Here is an 18,510-nt window from a genome sequence, read left to right as displayed (position 1 = left end):
GTGCTCTGTGGATTAAGATCCCTTAAGGTCATGGTAAGAACACTGGCTGTATTCCAAATTTAAGAAAAGCTGGTAGAATGTCACAAACAGGGAAGTCTGAGTGACGTCATCTAATTTCCATTAAAAAAATACTTTTGACTTCCACGGAGAGGAAATATTTTAATGGGACAAGTGAAGCAGAAGGGATCAAAGCTGGTAGGATAGTAATTTGGTCCCAGTGAGAGACGACGGAGCATGGGTAAGTAAGTCAGCCAAAAACATAGCGAGAAAAGACAAATATTTATATGTATTTGAAATTGATAGCGTAGTGACTGGCACAAAACAAATACTCAGGTACATTACTGCTATTAGTTGTATTAATCATCTACCTTCAAAGAACTCTATCTGGAAAGATTCGAGAAATATAAACACTCCAATTGTAATGACTATTGTAGTCCTTAGAACAGTTAGATAAGGTTAACATTGTCTCTTTTTTAAAAAAAAAAAAATTTATTGTTGAGAGTACTAGAGATATCCGGCATTTTCTCCCCTCTCCCTCTCCACCCATCTCCACCCCACCCAGGTCTTCACCTGTCTGTTGTCTGTGTCCTTGGGCTGTGCACATGCTAGTAAGCTCTTTGGTCAATCTCTTCCCTCCCTCCTTCCCACCTTCCCCCTGGGATCTGTCAGCCTGTTTCATGCTTCCATGCCTGTGGTTCTGTCTTGTTCCTCAATTTATTTTCTTTCTTAATAAAAGGATTTGCACACACAATTGGAATGACATAATAAAGGAGTCAGTAAGGTTGAATTGAGGAAGGAAATGCTCTAATGTCATAAGAAATCATTCAAAGTCTACATGAAAGTCCTTGATATCCTCCAAAACCATTTTGTTCAGTACCTTTTAAGATAGCTACTTTGGCTACTCATTAATCATCTATCATTAAGTGCCAAACATAATTCTAAGCACTGAAAATACAACAATGAGAAAAACAGACATTGTTTCTTATGTACAGAGTTAAATTCTTGGTCCTTAAATGAAACTTATCTTCAATAAAATAATTTAACAGATGCACTCAAATTTCAAGTTTTCCATTTTCAAGTAAATTGGGCTCAAGTTCTGGATATGGTAAAACACTTCATCAGATTTATAAAAATAAACACAAAACATGATGTCTCTCAAAAATACATCACATTTAAATCTGAAATTGGGAATTCCTTATTTTTGGAAACTAAAAAAATGATTTTTAGTTGGATGGATTTCCATTGTCTATATAACTAATAGTTTATGTTGCAATAATAAACCAATCTTGACATCACAATTATTTAACTCAGTAAACATTCCTCACCCATGTATTATCTATTGTAGGTTTAGTGACCCATCTTGATCTTGTAGCTATTACCATGTTTGTGTTGTTATCTTGAGAGGTCTGTGATAAGATCATTTAAGGCCATGTTAAGGACATTGCTCTTGTTCCAAATTCAAAGAAAGCCATTAAAATCTTACAAACAGGAGAGTATGTGTGGCATGATCTGATTTTCACTTTTAAAAAATAGAATTCACTGTAGAAAACAAATTATAAAGGGATAGGAGAAGATGGGATTAAAGTCATGGCCTTTGTCATTCTAGATACAGAGGAATCTCCAGTCACTTTTGCTCAGTTCCCATTGCACAACCATTAGCTTCCAGGCACCATCCTAACTTTCTGGGTGGTGGTTTAGGCAGTCTTCCTGAGGAAACAGATTAGTAAACACATAACATTGTTTCTGCCTCATAATATTTGCAATCAGAATCTTGGAAGCAGAGATCCCTCATGTCTAAATGATAAACTGTTTCTTCCATTGTATCTCTCCTCAGCCACTTTTACAAACTCCCATAGTTTCTGAGAGCTTATTCTCAAGATGAGAATTAATAACTCCCCCTATGAAATGTATACAATCAATCACTATGAAATGAACAAAGGCTTTGGACAGGGTGATTGCTACCTAAATTAGTTAAATGTTTTATGAATGTTAAAGTTTCCCCTTAGGCAGCTGGATGATGGTGAAGAGGTTGGAGCTAAATGACATCGGTTGAGGAGTCGTCAGTACACCTGGAGGGTCGCTGAAATAAATAGAGTAGAAAATTCCACCTTGGGAGAAAGTCGAGAACTTGGAAGACAGTGGATACTTTTGAAGAATTCTCCTTCTGGTTTAATAATGTTATTATTTAAAATATGACATATATGCAGAAAAGTCACATGTTGTAAGTGTACAGCTAGATGGATTGTCACAGCCCTGTTACTAACACCCAGATCAAGAATAGAATAGTGCTAGAAAGTCAGAAATCTCTCAAATACTTCCTTCCAGTCGCTATCCTGACCTTCCCTGAATGTAAACACCCCTCTGTGTTCTAGCACCATGTATTTTTTGTTGTCTATTTTAAACTGTTATAAAATGGTTATTTTACGTAATTTACTCTTCAGCTAGTAACATTATTTGTGAGATCTATCATGTTGTTGCACGTAGTGATAGTTTTCTCATTTTTCATTGATCGGTAGTGGTACATTATAGGACTAAGCATTATTTATGTGATATCTTTGATGAACATTTGGGTTTTCTCCAGATTTGGTTACTGTAAATGATGTGTCTGTGAACATTCCTGTAAGTATTGCTTGACGTACATCTGAGAAAATGCCTAGTAGTGGAAACATTAAATCATAGAATATGGATAGCTTTATTTGCTGCTAACGAGTTCTCCAAAGTGGCTGTACTGATTTACAGAATTAACGGGTATATTGGAATTCCAGTTGATTTATATCCTTGCTAAGCATTTATGGTTTCGATCTTTGTCATTTTAGACATCCTGGTGTGCGTCTACTGGAGAATCACTGCAGTTTTAATTTGAATTTGGGATGACTAATGAGTTGAGTGCCTTTCTTATATGTCCATTGACAGCTGATCCTCCATTGTAAGATGCCTATTCTAGTCTTTTGTCCATTTTTCTATTGTTCGCCTTTTTCTTGATGATTTATAGGTGTTTGTTATGGATTTTGAATGAGCCTTTATCAGTTATGTGTATTGGAAATATCTTCCACTGTATGCCTGGATTCCCTTAGTGAAATCACTTAAGGAATGGAATTCCTAATTTTGATGTAGTGTGATGTACCTGTTAAGAAAACTTTGGCAATTCTAAGGACATCAAGGTGTTGTCTTATGTTTTAGAAGCTGTCTTGTTTCATGTTTTGCTTTTTATATTTAGATTTATAGTTCATCTGGAATTAACTATTGTGTATGGATAGATGTTCATTTGACCCAGCACCATTTAATAAAAAAGATGTTTTTAAAAATGGTGCTACACCAGGAGTACTATGCAGCTGTGAAACAGAAGGATCTCTTACCCCTTGAGAGAGCATGGAGGGACCTGGAGAGTATTATGCTTAGCCTTAGCAAAATAAGCCAGTCAGAGAAAGACAAGTATCACATGATCTCACTTGTATGTGGAATCTAATGAACAAAATAAACTGATGAACGAAATAGACCCCGAGACATCAAAGCATGGAACAGACTAAGGGATCTCAGAGGTAAAGGGGGGTGAGGAGGGAAAAGATCACCCAAAGAACTTATATGCATTTATGCATAACCCATGGACACAGACAATAGTGGGGTGAAGGCCTGGGGAGGGGATGGGAGTGAGGAGGAGGGAGGTCAATGGAGGAAAAAAAAGGGACATCTATAATACTTTCAACAATAAAGAGCCCAGCTGGGCATGGCTCAGTGGTTGAGCATTGACCTCGGATCCAGGAGATGGCACAGGCCCGGGTTGTGGGATCAATCCCCAGTCAAGGGCGTGCAGGAGGCAGCCGATCAATGATTCTCTCATCATTGATGTTTCTCTCTCTCTCCCTCTCCCTTCTTCTCTATGAAATCAATAAAAATATATTTAAAACAAAAACAAAAAACCAATAAAGATAAATTTACAGAAAGGAATTCCTAAAAATAGACAAAAAAAGGTCAATCCTAAGGAAAGGGGGAAAGAAATGGCATGAAAGTTTCACACCAAATAGCTGTTCCTGAGTAATTTACAGTTGATGCTGGTGTCCTTCTTTTGCTCATTACTAAAAAATGAACTCTTACTTTTTAATTAGAATTAACTGTAGAAAAGTATTTTTTAAAATGGTATATCTATATAATGAAATATTGAAAATAGAATGAAGTTCTGATATATACTACAACATAGATGAATCTTGAAAATCACTGAAAATAATTTAATTGTATGCTTTAAATGGGTGAGCTTTATGGTTTATGAAATATGTCTCCATAAAGATGTTTCTAAAAATAAAAAATGTGCTATTCCCACTCTTGTCAAAAATCTAGCCTTTCCCTCCTCTGTGTGTGTGTGTGTGTGTGTGTGTGTGTGTGTGTGAGAGAGAGAGAGAGAGAGAGAGAGAGAAAGAGAGAGAGATTCTGAAGCTTCTATTTTGTTCAGTTGTTTGGTCTATATTTACTTTTAATTTCTCATTGTTTGGACCAGTGTAGCTTTATAATAAGTCTTAGTACAAGTTATTTAGCTTTATTTTTCCTCCTCATGATTATCTTAATTATGCTTAACTTCTTTGCATTTCTGGATAGATTAAAAAAAAAAATCAGCTTGTAAATTTACATACACATGTAGACACTACATTTTAATTGGGATTCCACTAAAACCATAGATTAATTTTGGGGAGAATTGACATTTTTAGATTTGTAATCTGAGTGCATGGAATATCTATTTATTTTTATAGGTCTGTATTTTCTCTAAAAAAATAGAAGTAGAGATTCACTCAGGGTTTTCATGTTTTATTGTTTTGATTCAAATAGAGTTTAAAAATTATCTTATTAAAAGTGATATTTTAAAATTTATGTTTCTAATTTTTTATTGCTGGCATATTTTTATATGTTGCTCTTGTAGTCAATGATTTTGCTAAATTTATACGTTAAGTTGTATATTTTATCTGGTGAGTCTCTTCTATTCTACATTTTAATTTTCTCTATATGTAATTCTATCATTTACAAATCATGAAGTTGTACTTTATTGAAATTAAATATGGAGACAAGTTTCAAAATTAACTAACTCTCACCTTCTGGATCCTGAATAGCAATAAGCATTTTCCAGTTTTGTTCTCTCCTTTTTTATAAAGCTTTTGACCTGCCGCACACATTTTGCTTATAGAGAGAAAGCCAGACAGTTATAGGGCTTTCCCCATTTGCTCACCTTTTTACTGGGATCACAGTTTTGTATGGCTCTGGGACAGTGTTTGAAAATAATTATCTTTTGCCAAGTTTTTATTTTTTATTTTTGACGAAAAGAATGTACATTTCCTCCCTGTTGCTCTGCTATAGCTTCTTGATATAAAGATATTTTTCAAATATTTAAATTACCATGAACAAATACCTTTATTTTTTATTTGTAGATTCTAAGAGTATTTTAAGCTGAATGTAAAAGTAAACAATCAAACCATAATTCACAGATTTATTACTTTTCAGTGCACTAACTTTCCCTCTCATTTTCTCAACATGCCTCTTAGGAAGATAATTGTAAATTAACATGGGATACTTGCTCAAAAGCATATTTGAGCATTCAGGAATAAACCTTCAATTCTGAGGTGCCATTATTTATAGATTTTTTTCCCCTTTCCATAAGGTGTTCATCTGAATGAATGATGAATGTTTTCCTTTGATTTATAAATCTGTTTCTCAGATGAATTCAATTTCATCTGTTTTAGTATGAAAGGAGCTGGACTGAGAAATGAAGGTGATTAAAACCCTTTAATTTTTCTTCATAATCATAAAAACTCCACTTTTCTTTAAAACTTGGCATAGGCTTATTGGTTGTGCCTTGAAAAATATAAAATAAAACTAACAATCTAGAAGATGTGCAATTTGCCTGGATGCTCAGTTCTCTTCTTTATAAAGCAAAGTTTATTTTTAAACACAAAGATGCAAAAGGCTGAACTATTAAATGTAAACAAGGACAGTTATACAAATGGCACTATTGCCATATGTGTGTGTGTGTGTGTGTGTGTGTGTATGTGTGTGTATATAATATAATATAAGGGACAGTTAATAAGTGGATTATTTAAATAGTTTGTCTAATTAAGAGGCAGACAACAGTGATGCCTGTCTTGGGAAGGAACATAATCCCACATAGATGTCAGCTTTGCTTGAGTGCTAATGGGGCTGATGGAATGTTGAGCTTTAACAAGGGAGATTTGCAGAAAAATTTCCAGTGATAAAGTTGGAGATGGATTGAATGCTTAACATCTGCAATTGGCCAAGTGTACTCATCTGCTTCAATTTATAGTTCTTTCTCTTTTGTGATAAACAAGCCTATTTCCGGTCTCCCTCACCAGCTCCATCCCTAAGCTATTTCACTAGAAACTAATAGGGCAGAGCACAGTAAGAGGTCAGTATCTGAAATTGTGTGTTGCAAAAGAAAAATTGTTCTAGCGGTTTTTGAAACTGTCTTTTTTTCTTTTAATTGCCGTGTTTTGGAGCAGTTCCAGTTTATAATATCTTAAATGTAATGTGTAACCTAAAGACAAAGCAAGGTCAGGTATTTTTGGAATCTAAATAAGTCTAATAGAAATTGAGAGTAAATAAAATTTAATTATAGAAAAAATACATTTTTGAAAAATACTGAAATTGTTTTCTTAATCTTTGCACTTAAGTAAAACTAATTTTGATATTATTTGTGACTTTCTCCCTGATCTATGGTAAAAAATTAAAGAAGATTGTTTACCAAGTTTACATGAATTCATTTATTTTAAAGTATAGAAATAAGAGTTATTTGATGATACACTCACACTATTGTAAACAATTAAAATGAGATTTAATGACATTTGATATTTAACACCCATAGTTTTTATCAATAGATTTGAGTACATTAAGAACTTAAGTGGCAGTTGATAGTATTTCCCCTAGAAAATTGGAATATATCTCACGTCATAAGGATTAGTTTTTAAAATACCCTTATTTTTAAAAGACTGCATTGCTCTCATTGATGCTATTGGCTGACTTGGTTGTTTTCTCTGTATTTTACAACAGACTGACTGACAGTTACTTAGTATGTAGCTTGCCATCATCCAGCTTACATATATGTACATGCATACATAAAAAAGTAACCCACTATACATTTTACCACCTATTCACTTTTCTTAGGACAAGAGTATGTGCATGCATATATCAAGCTTTTTGTGATGCACTATATTTTTTATATGTGAAGTAACTACAACTTGAAGCCATAATAACGCCTAGTTAATGTCAAAAGAAGTCTAAGATATTTAAACACATTGGTTTACCATTTAGGATTTGTGGTTGGGGATGGGGGCAGCCAGACATGTTTATCAGACATGTATTAAGGGAATGCAATGCGTGCTTTGGCAAGAAAATTACTATGTCTCATAGTCTAGACAGAGCCATTAATTTAAATTACTCAAAAAACTTAAAAAAAAAAATGGTAGGACTTGCAGTGAAAATAAATATTTATCATAGTTACACAGCCTATGATTAAATTGAAACACTTTAAAGAGTAATATACTTATGCTTTTTATTTACAGATTGTGGAATTAAATGGCTAAAGAGTGGGACAGAAAGAAACTAATATTATTTGATGCATATGACATAGTAATAAACCTATCCCCAGTACCAAGGCATTTTACTATTCCCTACCCACTGCAGAATTAAATAGGATGCTGCACATCTTTATTTATGAAACTTATAGAGTATTAGCCTTTACATGAAATAATAACTGGTCATTGTAGAGGCAAACATTTGACTTGAATTGGAAGAATTTTCTGAGTGGATCAAGACAACAGCATAAATCTTGAAATAATTTATTGTACAAGTAAACTAGTAACTTATTAACTTGACTGGTCTAAACAATGTTATGACAAGACAGATTTTATAGCTTCGATTTCTTTATGAAACAAGGAGCTTTATCTTATATTTTTAGACTAAACACAGCTGGTCATGTAACCACTCTGTTATACACAAAAGTCGACTCATGGAGAATTTATGACCCCCATTTGGAAAATGAAAACCATAGGTCCAAAAATATAGTTAGTAGGAAATTTATTTATAATAATATATATATGTATATCTTATGCATACCTAGAAAAATATATTTGCATTGATGGACTCATAGGGAATAATATGTTACCAATAATATATTAATTACTCTATTATTTCTCTCTAACTGAACTTTCCTGGATATATGATGTAATTTTATTTTAATTGCATTTCCACAAATTTTTTCAATAGCTTTTGAATCATGCCACTGATAAAAAGTATATTATATTCTCTCTCATATTATTTCTTGATTTTGTACTTAACTACATTAAAAAACAAAAATAAAGACAAAGCTCAACCCTACCATAACCATGCACAAAATGATTAAAGATTTCTCACCACAGACCTTAAGGATGCTGTTTCTTTTATTTTACTCACTTCATCAGCTGCTCAATGAAAAGAAAATCTTGTTTCTATTATCCTGAGATCAATTGGAGTTTCGACTTTTACTTTTATTGCTGTTTCAACCAATGGTTGTAAAATTGTCAAGATATAGTTTATATTTATGTACGTGCTTAAATTTTTTTCATGGACTTTTCATTTTATTTAATCCCTATTAGATAATATGCTCTTGGTATCACAACATCCAGCCAGTTATTTTATTCAAAAGGGTTAAAAGAGTTGCATTTCTCTTAATGATTTATATCTGTGCATCTCATTCTTGTTTTTAACAGCTGAAGATGCGTGTGGAGGAACAATGAGAGGATCCAGCGGCATTATATCAAGCCCTAGTTTTCCTAATGAATACCATAACAACGCTGATTGCACTTGGACCATTGTAGCAGAGCCTGGGGACACGATTTCACTCATATTTACTGATTTCCAAATGGAAGAAAAGTATGATTACTTAGAAATAGAAGGTTCTGAGCCACCTACAATATGGTAAGCAGATAATTTTTATTAACCTAGCGTCGATGTTGTTACCTAAGACAAACTTGGGATCAAAGAACAGTAATATGTGGGCTTTAAAGGTTTAAATATTTGAAAGAACTTACAGTTAACAGGAAAATTATAAGTGGCAGCTGTCAGAGCTAAGGGATATTTTAGAAGATCGGGCCACTGATATGTCAAATAGATTGGAATTTTGAAAGATAGAGCTTTCCATCAGTATTTCCTTATCACTCTATTAATGAAAAGTAATGTGACTTAATCAAAACTTGTGTAAGGAAATTAAAATTGTTCCTAATGTAATCTACAGTTGTGTTCTTTAACATGCCAGTCCATATTTAATGGTTCCTTTCAAATTAATTGCATAGTCTTGGAAGAAATTTGGCTTTATTTTTGTGGTTAGATCTTTGATATATCCTGTTATCTGAAAGCAAAAATTAAACAGGACATTCTGAGTGAGCATAGTTTCTTTCTTTAGAGACTCAAACTTAGGATATAATAGTTTTAAAAGAAAATGTTTTTTTATGTTATTTAAAAAATTTAAATGCACTTATATTATTAAATGGTAAAGTAGATTATGAATCAGTAATTGAGTAAAGAATGATGAGATTAGTGAAGGAAAATATATAAATAATAGACTAGAAAGGGCCTTTTAAACCATTTAAAGGCTTTTATAAGAACAATGGGAATTTATTCAAGTGTTTTTATCAAAGACAATTACATGAAGAGGTCTAAAATCTGAATTTTTCAAATGATTATTCTTACGCTTAAAGATTGATTTTAAGTGGGGCTCGATTAGCTGTGGGAAGACCACTTAAGAGGTGACTGCTGAAACCCAAGAACACATCTTGGTAGCTTGGATTACAGTGGTATTGATGGAGATAAAGAAGTAGAACGAATTGAGAGACATTTAGGAGGTACAGTGAAAAGGACTCTGTAGCGGATTGAGGAGTGATGAAAGAAGAGATAGTGCTCAAATAAAACATAATTTTCTGACTTGTACAAGTTGTTAAAGACATATTGGAAAATGTTGAATGAAGGTTAACTTTGCAGTAGGAATGCTATGAATACTGAAATTTGTTTTAGTTCAAAATATCTTTTAGACATTCTGTCAAAGTCATCTAATAGATAACTATATGTCTGCATGATTCAGGAGCTGTGAATAGAAGCATAACTGATATACAGTTGCTATTGATGGTAATCGAGCCAGTAGACGTCAGTCATGATGGCTAGATAGAGACAGGAGGAAATGGGAAGACAGGAGTGGGGAGCAACATATAAAACCCGCTGAGGAGGGTGACCCGTCAGAGACTGGGGAGGTGCACTGAGAGGGGCAGGAGGAAGTCGAAGGGAACACGGTGTCACAGACAAGAGAAGGGGACTTGCGAGGAGGGAGAACAGGCAGCCTTGTGGACCACTGGTGGGAGGATGTCAGGGGAATGTTTGGTTTTTAACTGTATTCATAGTTGGCGAGGCTTCAGTAAAAATACCAAATGTTTCTATCGTCTTAATAGATAGATAGATACCTTTTAAGAGAAGACAAAAATAAGCCGCTTAGCTATACCCACTTTGGTTTTTGCTTGTTTGTGTTTTCCTCTACGTTTACGCACTCAATACTCAGGGTTATATCATTTTAATTCTTCTCGTGATAATTTCAGGTAGGGTAGCTGAATGGATAAGAAAACATGACCCAAATAAATGCTGTGTACAAGATACCCACTTCAGAACAAAAGACTCACACATGCTGGAAAAAAACTTCTGGAGGACTTTAAGGAAGAGATCGACAGCAATATAGTCATAGTAGGGGACTTTAACACCCAGTGACTTTACTGGATAGGCCTTCCAGGCAAATCAGCAAGGAAACAGTGACTCTAAATGACACATTAGATCAGATGGATTTAACTGACATTTACAGAACATTTCACCCAAGCTGCAGAATATGCATTCTTCTCAAGTGCACATGGGACATTCTCAAAAACAGACAACATGTTAGGACACAAAACAAGTCTCTACAAGTTCAAGGAGACTGAAATCATTTCAAGCATCTTCTCAGACATTTACACCATGGAATACTATGCAGCTATAAAAAGAAGGATCCCTTACCCTTTGAGGCAGCGTGGTGGGACCTGGAGAGTATTATGCTAAGCAAGATAAGCCATTCAGAGAAAGACAAGTATCACATGATCTTACTCAGATGTGGAATCTAATGAACAAAATAAACCGATGAACAAAATAGATCCAGAGACACAGAAGCAGGGAATAGACTGATGAACCTCAGAGGGAAGGTGGTGGGAGTGGGTGGTGGGGGGAGAGATTAACCTAAGAATTTATATGCATATATAAGAACTTATATGCATAACCCAGGGACACAGTCAACAGTACAGTGAATGCCTAGGTGGGGGGTGCAGGGTGGAGGGTTCAATGGGTGAAAAAGAGGGACATTTGAAATATTTTCATCAATAAAGATAAAGTGTAAAAACAATAAATGCAAAGTATTTCATATGAATCCTTAGGTAAATTATGTCCAATCCTATGTTCATCAAATAAAACTTCATCTAGCCTGAGTTTTGTTTCTAGGCGAGGCTTGCTACACCACCAATCGTTTGGCCATACACTGGCCATTTCAGCCTTGAAAATGGATGCCGCTATCAAAAGTGAAATTATGAGAAGTGAGATGCAGTAAATGTTTGAAAACACTATTTTACCATAGTGTTTGAACTATTTAAGCATCAAATATCCCTTAAAGTAATTGCCAAGTATAAAATTATTAATTTTAATATATGAAGGAAATATATTTAATATAATTTGTAGAAAATCATTGGTGACCTTGGAATAGACTTTCCTGGAGAGGTTAGAAATTTATAATGACTTTCTTTTCAGATTAAGTTTGTGACTTAAACACAGGTGTGCGATATTTTTGTGTGTTATAGGCAAACTCCACAGCAATAAAACAAAGTACATAAAGCTATAAGAAGTGTCACAAAGATAATAAACACATGGCCGTGGCCTCCTTAGCTCTGTCATCTACCAAATGTTCTAACTATAACATGTAAGACTATATGATACATAATTTCATTTATTAAACCTCTGATTGGAGAAGGCAAAATAATGCATTCTAATTTCCTAGTTATTCAAGTTTCTGCAAATGAAATACCATTAAAAACCTGATAGAAAGGTATGCCTTAAGGTTACACATCCCATAGCTCTTGGTAATACTCAGTTCCAAATTGAAATAACTTAATTACATTCTCCAAGGATCCATTTTTGGAGTAGGTGCAGCTGTTGCATTTTCTGTTTTAGAAAGACAATTATAATTACAGGCAACTTGCTTAAGATGGAAGTAATAATGTGCTACAATTTTAGGGAAACAGTGAGAGAGCACATGTAAGAAAATCTATCATCAAGTTTATTTTCTAAGAGAGAGTCATTTAGTGTTTGCTACATACCAAGCAGTATACAGGATATGCAGTCAAAACCAGACACACTATTTAGCAAGATCACAATCTGATAAGGAAAACTTCTATAAATAAACACTTCAATGAGACGTGTTCTTATAAAGCATTTCAGGAGCAACATAGGAGGAAAAAACTGGCTCAAGGAATTAAAGGAAACTTCACAGAGGGAGTACATTTCAGCAAAGCCTTAAAGCAAGGCTTATAATGAATCAGGATGACAAGACTAGGTGGCTGGGTGGCCCAGTTGGGTGGAGTGTTGTCCCTTACACCTAAAGGTTGCAGGTTTGATTACACATCAGGACACACCCCTTGGTTTTGGATTCCATCCCCAGTCAGGGCCAGTAGTACTAGAGGCAACCCACTGACGTTTCTCTCATATCAATCTTTTTCTTTCTCTCTCTCTCCTGCTTCCTCTCTCTCTATAATCAATAAAAAAAAATATCCTCAGGTGAGAATTAAAAAAAAGTAAAAAATAAGACTGGATACCGTAGGAACTAAAATTAGCCAATGTTCCCCAGGGAGGACACCTTTAAGAGCTGTAAAGGGCCACAAATTATAACCTACTTGTCAGCTAACAATTTAGCCGGCCACATTTTCACACATGCAGGAGAAGACATAAGACACCTACCTAGGTCATACCCAGCACACTTTATTAATCCTCGCACAGATCCGGGGGCGCTTCAGGTTTGTCAGTTTCTCTTACCCCATTTCCTATAGGGTGGCATGAAGAAGACCAAGTGAGAGTTGCAAGTGCAGTAGGTTCCATTATAATAGAGAAACCTTGAGCTGAAGACACCCGAGTCTGTTACACTGTGCAATAATTGTCTGCCTGTTTCTCTGGAGTAAGGTGCTATATCCTTCAAAGTTATGAGGAAACCTACCCTTTGCTTCAGAGGCATATATTCACTATATATTTCAAGGCTGTTTGTGAAAACACCATAATCTGTAAATAAGGAGGTCAATGCATCTACTTACAAGAGGCACAGAAATGAGACAGAAAATTAAGTGTCTCCCAACAGAAACAACCAAATGTAAAATCCCCAAGAGATCACATAGTATGTTGTGTCTCAAGAATGCTAAGAAGTCTCCTCTGGATAAAAGATAGTGTGCTCTTCATTCCATTAAAAGCAAAAAGCCCAGCCCAGCTGGTTTGGCTCAGTGGTTTAGCATCAACCTAGGATCCAGGAGATCGAGGTTCAATTCCTAGTCAGGGCACATGCCAGGGTTGCGGGCTCCATCCCTAGTAAGGAGTGTGCAGGAGGCAGCCAATCAATGACTCTCATCATTGATGTTTCTCTCTCTCTCTCTCCCTCTCCCATCCCCTCTCTGAAATCAATAAAGATATATATATATATCTTTGGTCAATAGAATTTGGTCAATAGAATTTGTGTTTTGCCTTTTGGGAGAGAAGTTGAAAAAGCATCCTTGGTTAGGATTTTCTTTGGCTATTTCCCCTTCTCCTCCCCTACCTTTTGGCCTGAAATGTGATGATGGCTGAGAGGGTGGCAGTTATCTAACTGCAAGCCTGATGATGAAAGCCATCATTATATATTATCCAGAGTCTAGGCTATGGAGTGAAACAAATTAATCCTGACATTTCAGTGGCTTACTAAACAAAGGTTTATTTCTCACTCAGGCAAAGTCAGTTGTAGTATCATCTCTCTAAGGCAGTGATTTTCAACCCTTTTCATCTCATGACAAAAATAAACTAATTACTAAAATTCTGTGGTACGCAAAAAGTATATGTGTGTGTGTGTGTGTGTGTGTGTGTGTGTGTGTGTGTGTGTGTATTGCTGATTTGACAAAAGTAGGTATAATTTTGATTGATTTATAAAATACTAATAATAGGAACTACACACCTTTTTGCTACAAAGTGATGCTTAAAAAAGTCAGGTACCTATATTTGTGTATAAGGATTTCTGGTACCAAGTATTAACCAATCAGACACAAACTTATTAGGAGCACTGACCAATAAAATGCAACTCTGTTATATGACCTATATGTTTATGGTTCAAGACAGGGTATTCACACCAGACAGCTATTGTTGTGTTGGCTGTTGTTATTTTTTTATTTGACAATCTAAGGGCAAAAAGGTCAGTTCCCTTGACTAAATAGTCAGGTATTGCATCTTTTGTTGTTGTTGTTAATACTCACCCCACGATATTTTTCCCATTCTTTTCAGAGAAAGAGTGGAAGGGGGGGGAGGGGGGATGTAGATGTGAGAGAGAACATACCCTTGGCCGGGAATCTAATACTCGACCCTTTGATGCATGGGTCAGTGCTCTAACTTGCTCTAATATTGAGGCGCACTGGCCAGGGCAGGTATTGCATGTTTTAAAAATTCCTGGGGCACACCAGTTGAAAATCTCTGCTCTAGCGTAACTGTCTTTTAAACAGTAGCTCGGGGAATTTAGTCTGTTACTATCTTGTCTGTGCAGTTACAGCACAGGGCTTCTAAGGCAAGGGAGGGAAGAAGTGAGATCGAAAGTGTCAGGAAAGGGCTTTTAACTGCCTTAGCTTGAAAGTAACACCCGACTTCTGCCCTCAGTTTGTTGGCCTGAACTAGTCCCAGGCCTTGCCTAGCTGCAAGAGGGCAGCAAAGTGCAGTCTTCCAAGTGCTCAAGAAGGGCAGGGGAGCAGGGGGTGTTAGTGATGCAGTCCTCTGAGGCACCTTAAGCAATTTATCAACCCAGTGCTGCCCACCTCTGGGAACCTTGCTATATAAGAAAATGCATTCCTACTTATTAGGGCTACTCTCAGTCGATTTTTGTATCCACAAGCCAAACAGAATTCTAACCGATTTAAGAAATGTTTAATTTGCTTTAAATTAACTCTCAATATATGTTAGTTTACACTCATGCAATTTAAAATGTTAGATATTTTTAGTTCAAATTCTAAACAAAAAAAGACAGGGATAGCACCAGGAGTGAGTGGGGGCTGAAACAGAGAAGGGTGTGTTGTTCCAAGCTCCCGCAGTGGGCACCCAGAGGTGTGCTCTGTTTGCCATTTCCTGCACTGTAAGATAAGAGGGCTTCCTGAAATAAATTAGGCATATATATATATATACTCTAAACTACTAGGTGTCATTTCATTGTAAGTGCATGCCAAGTTTAATAGCTTGTTCTACAGCATAAAATTAAGCACATTTTAAAGTGAATTAGGGAACTTAATAAAATTTATTTTATTTTGTCCTGTGCCAGGAAGGAAGTAAATATATATCAGAAATCTCCTTTGCTTTCTCTACTCTTTTTTATCTGTTTATTCTTTTGTTTGCATGAAACCTTGATTAAGTTGCTTAACTCCCAAGTTACTGTTTCCTTATCTATAAAATAGCATATATATTGAGGCCCACATCATACCTGTCCATGTTTGGGGGCAGGTTTTCTTGCTAGAATTATTCTATTCACATTTTTTCACTTCTGGATTTGCCAGTCACAAAGCCATCAATAGCGGGATCATTAATAGTCAAAGAGAACATCAGTTATGCTATTTTATTAAATTGGGAAGGACCCAGATGCTTTCAGGTCTAATAGAGAGTTTTTCCAGCACAAGAGGCTTAGTTCTAAAAGGCCTGATTCCTGATTGTGCTTCTACAATATGAAATCGCTATTGTGCAGAAGAATGTCAGTGACTTTTCTAGCAAGCCATACAAAGTTGACAGTGGCCTAATCCTAAGGTCCAGATGCGTGTGCCGCTCGGAGATAGGTGGGGAGGGTATGAAGGCTGGTTTTGGACCTTTAAGTCAGTAACCTTACCAAATGTTGAGAAATGGCCCAATAAATGGCTCTGGGTCTCACCAGTCACATTAGTAATATTTCTCTTGTGCAAGAGAACTAAAAATAAGTGGGAGGCAGAGCAAGACATGCGTTATGGGTTGAATTGTATCCCCTCCAAATTCATGTGTTGAAGCCCTAAACGCCAGAGCCTGTGAATGTGAAATTATTTGGAAATAGAGTCTTTGCATGATCAAGTTAAAATGAGGTCATTAAGGTAGACCTTCATCCCTCATGACTGTGTCCTTATAAAAAGGGGTAATTTGGGCACAGACATGCACCTAGGCAGCATGCCATGTGAACGTGAAGGCAGAGATTGGCCTGATGCCTTTCCATGCCAAGGAACACCAAATTCTCAGGAAGCCACTGGAAGCTAGGGCAGAGGCAAGGAACAGATTTTTCTTCACACCCCTAGGAAGGAGCCAGTGCTGCCAACACCTCGACGTTGGCTTCCACCCTATGGAACTGTGAGAAAATAAATTTATTTTGTTCAAGTCATCCAGTGTGGTATTTTTGTGATGGGCACCCTAGTGAACTAGTACAGAAGTTAGGGGAAGTGATTCCTTACCTATGGGCCAAGTAAAAATATGGAGAGGAGAAGGTTTGTTGTATGGATTAGATAAGATACTGTATAAAAACGTGTTTATCAGAGTGTCATGCATAGTAAGCAGGAAATGGTGTTGCCACTGAAATTATTCATATTTTGATTTTTATTTTGTTAATAATTTGATGGTCAAGACCACTGAAACCAAACAATCATGCCATGAATCCCAGCTCCACCCCTTTTTAGCTATTGCCCTCGGACAACTTACTTAAACTTTCTCTACTTTATTTCCCTCTTCTCTAACATGAGCACAATGTTAATGGCCACCTCATGGGAATGTGGAGTTGTACACAGAATTGCTCCGCATGAGCCTGCTTTGAATGACAGCGCATTTTAGCCATATTATTATTTCCAGTTGTACACATATGTCCTTTTGTTACTTGACAGTGCAGATTACATTCACTAAATAAACCTTATCCATAAAGATTCTCTTACTTTCACCCCAAACTTTCCACTTCTGTAAAGTTGGCATTTTTCTAAACAAATAAACTAATTTTAGACAGCACTTTTTTTTGTCTTTTTCCTAGAAATGAGATTTTTACACCAACAGTTTGTTTCAATTTTGGGACACCTCACTGAACAATGATTAAAGTAATGAAATTGCATCAGTGCAGCTAAGTCAGTCTCTTATAATCAATTAGGTGTCTAGAGAAGTGCAATTATGTTTTAAACCACCAGGGCACATTTAAACCACTGAAGAAAAAGGCTGCCCTAGTGAATTTGGGATAGAGCTGTGGGAGATTTACTCAGGCCATTTATCATCTTCAAGTTAAAGGGACATATGAACGCTTTCAAACCATCAGCACATCATTCGTCAGCTAACACCACCCTGCTTTCCTGAGTGCTGAAGTTAGAAGAAAAAGGAAATGAGAAATATTTTGCAGTATATTAGAAAAGCATCAAACTAAATTAGATAATTTCTGAGATTTTCTTTCTACCATAAACTTTTCTGTCAATTTAGAAATATTTTAGTGTCCATTTTGCCTGCTAATAATGCGTCCAACTAAGAAATATTTTGTGTGTTTTAAGGCTTTAAACTATATAAATTTCAGCACTTCAACTTTAAAGACTGGGGGCATTCTTCCTAAAACTATATTCTACAATTTCAGTCAATTCTATATTATTCTGTCTTTATTGTGAATCATTAATATCGATAGCCCTGTGTTTAGTCTTTTGTATGAAAGGATGTACTAAGGACATAGTTGACACTAAGATGAACCAGGGATAAGCACATATTGCTGCTTGTCTGAATAATATTGACCAATCATTTCCCGATAATTGAGTATTCTGGCAGTTAACTGAACTAATAACTTATTCAACTAGCATTATACATTGAGAGACTTTAGAAAATCCTCATTTCTTCATTTCAGAAGGGTTTTAGATATGTTCTCTGTCATCTAACCTATAATTGTCTTCTATAATTTTAGTCAACTTAATACACTTTTGTTCTTAGAAATTATCGATAACATTAGATCACTCTGTTTTCTTAGGAGCAGTTTGTGTATTTGTAGCTCACGGGCTGGTACTGTTTTAGCATGCTATCTATATGCTGCATACTTTTGTCATACGGAGCAGCATTTTGTCTCTGTAATGGAGTCAAAACAGTGTTTTCTAGTAGATATTTGCAGAGGTGGGATAGCTTCAGTGATGTGCTGCCAAACTCCCTCTCCCAAAATAAAGGGAAAAATTGGCCTAATTTGTAGCATGTTTCAGTTCCATGGCCCAA

At 35.7% G+C, this 18,510-nt stretch overlaps 1 protein-coding gene across 1 annotated transcript in view; it reads left to right on the top strand.

Annotated features, from left to right (window-relative positions):
- Positions 1 to 18,510, top strand: part of CSMD3 (CUB and Sushi multiple domains 3) — a gene marked incomplete at its 5' end in the record, with an annotated part of 553,604 nt that overhangs the window by 123,698 nt on the left and 411,396 nt on the right. The window contains one exon of the mRNA XM_081116493.1: positions 8,739 to 8,946. Within this exon, the coding sequence (XP_080972619.1) occupies positions 8,739 to 8,946 (208 nt within the window). The remainder of the gene's footprint in view (positions 1 to 8,738; positions 8,947 to 18,510) is intronic.

The sequence above is a fragment of the Miniopterus schreibersii genome (genome assembly GCF_964146895.1).
Source record: "Miniopterus schreibersii genome assembly, chromosome: 17".
Lineage (NCBI taxonomy): Eukaryota > Metazoa > Chordata > Mammalia > Chiroptera > Miniopteridae > Miniopterus > Miniopterus schreibersii.
The sequence above is the reverse complement of the archived record's forward strand: the minus strand, read 5'-3'. Positions and strand labels throughout refer to the sequence as shown.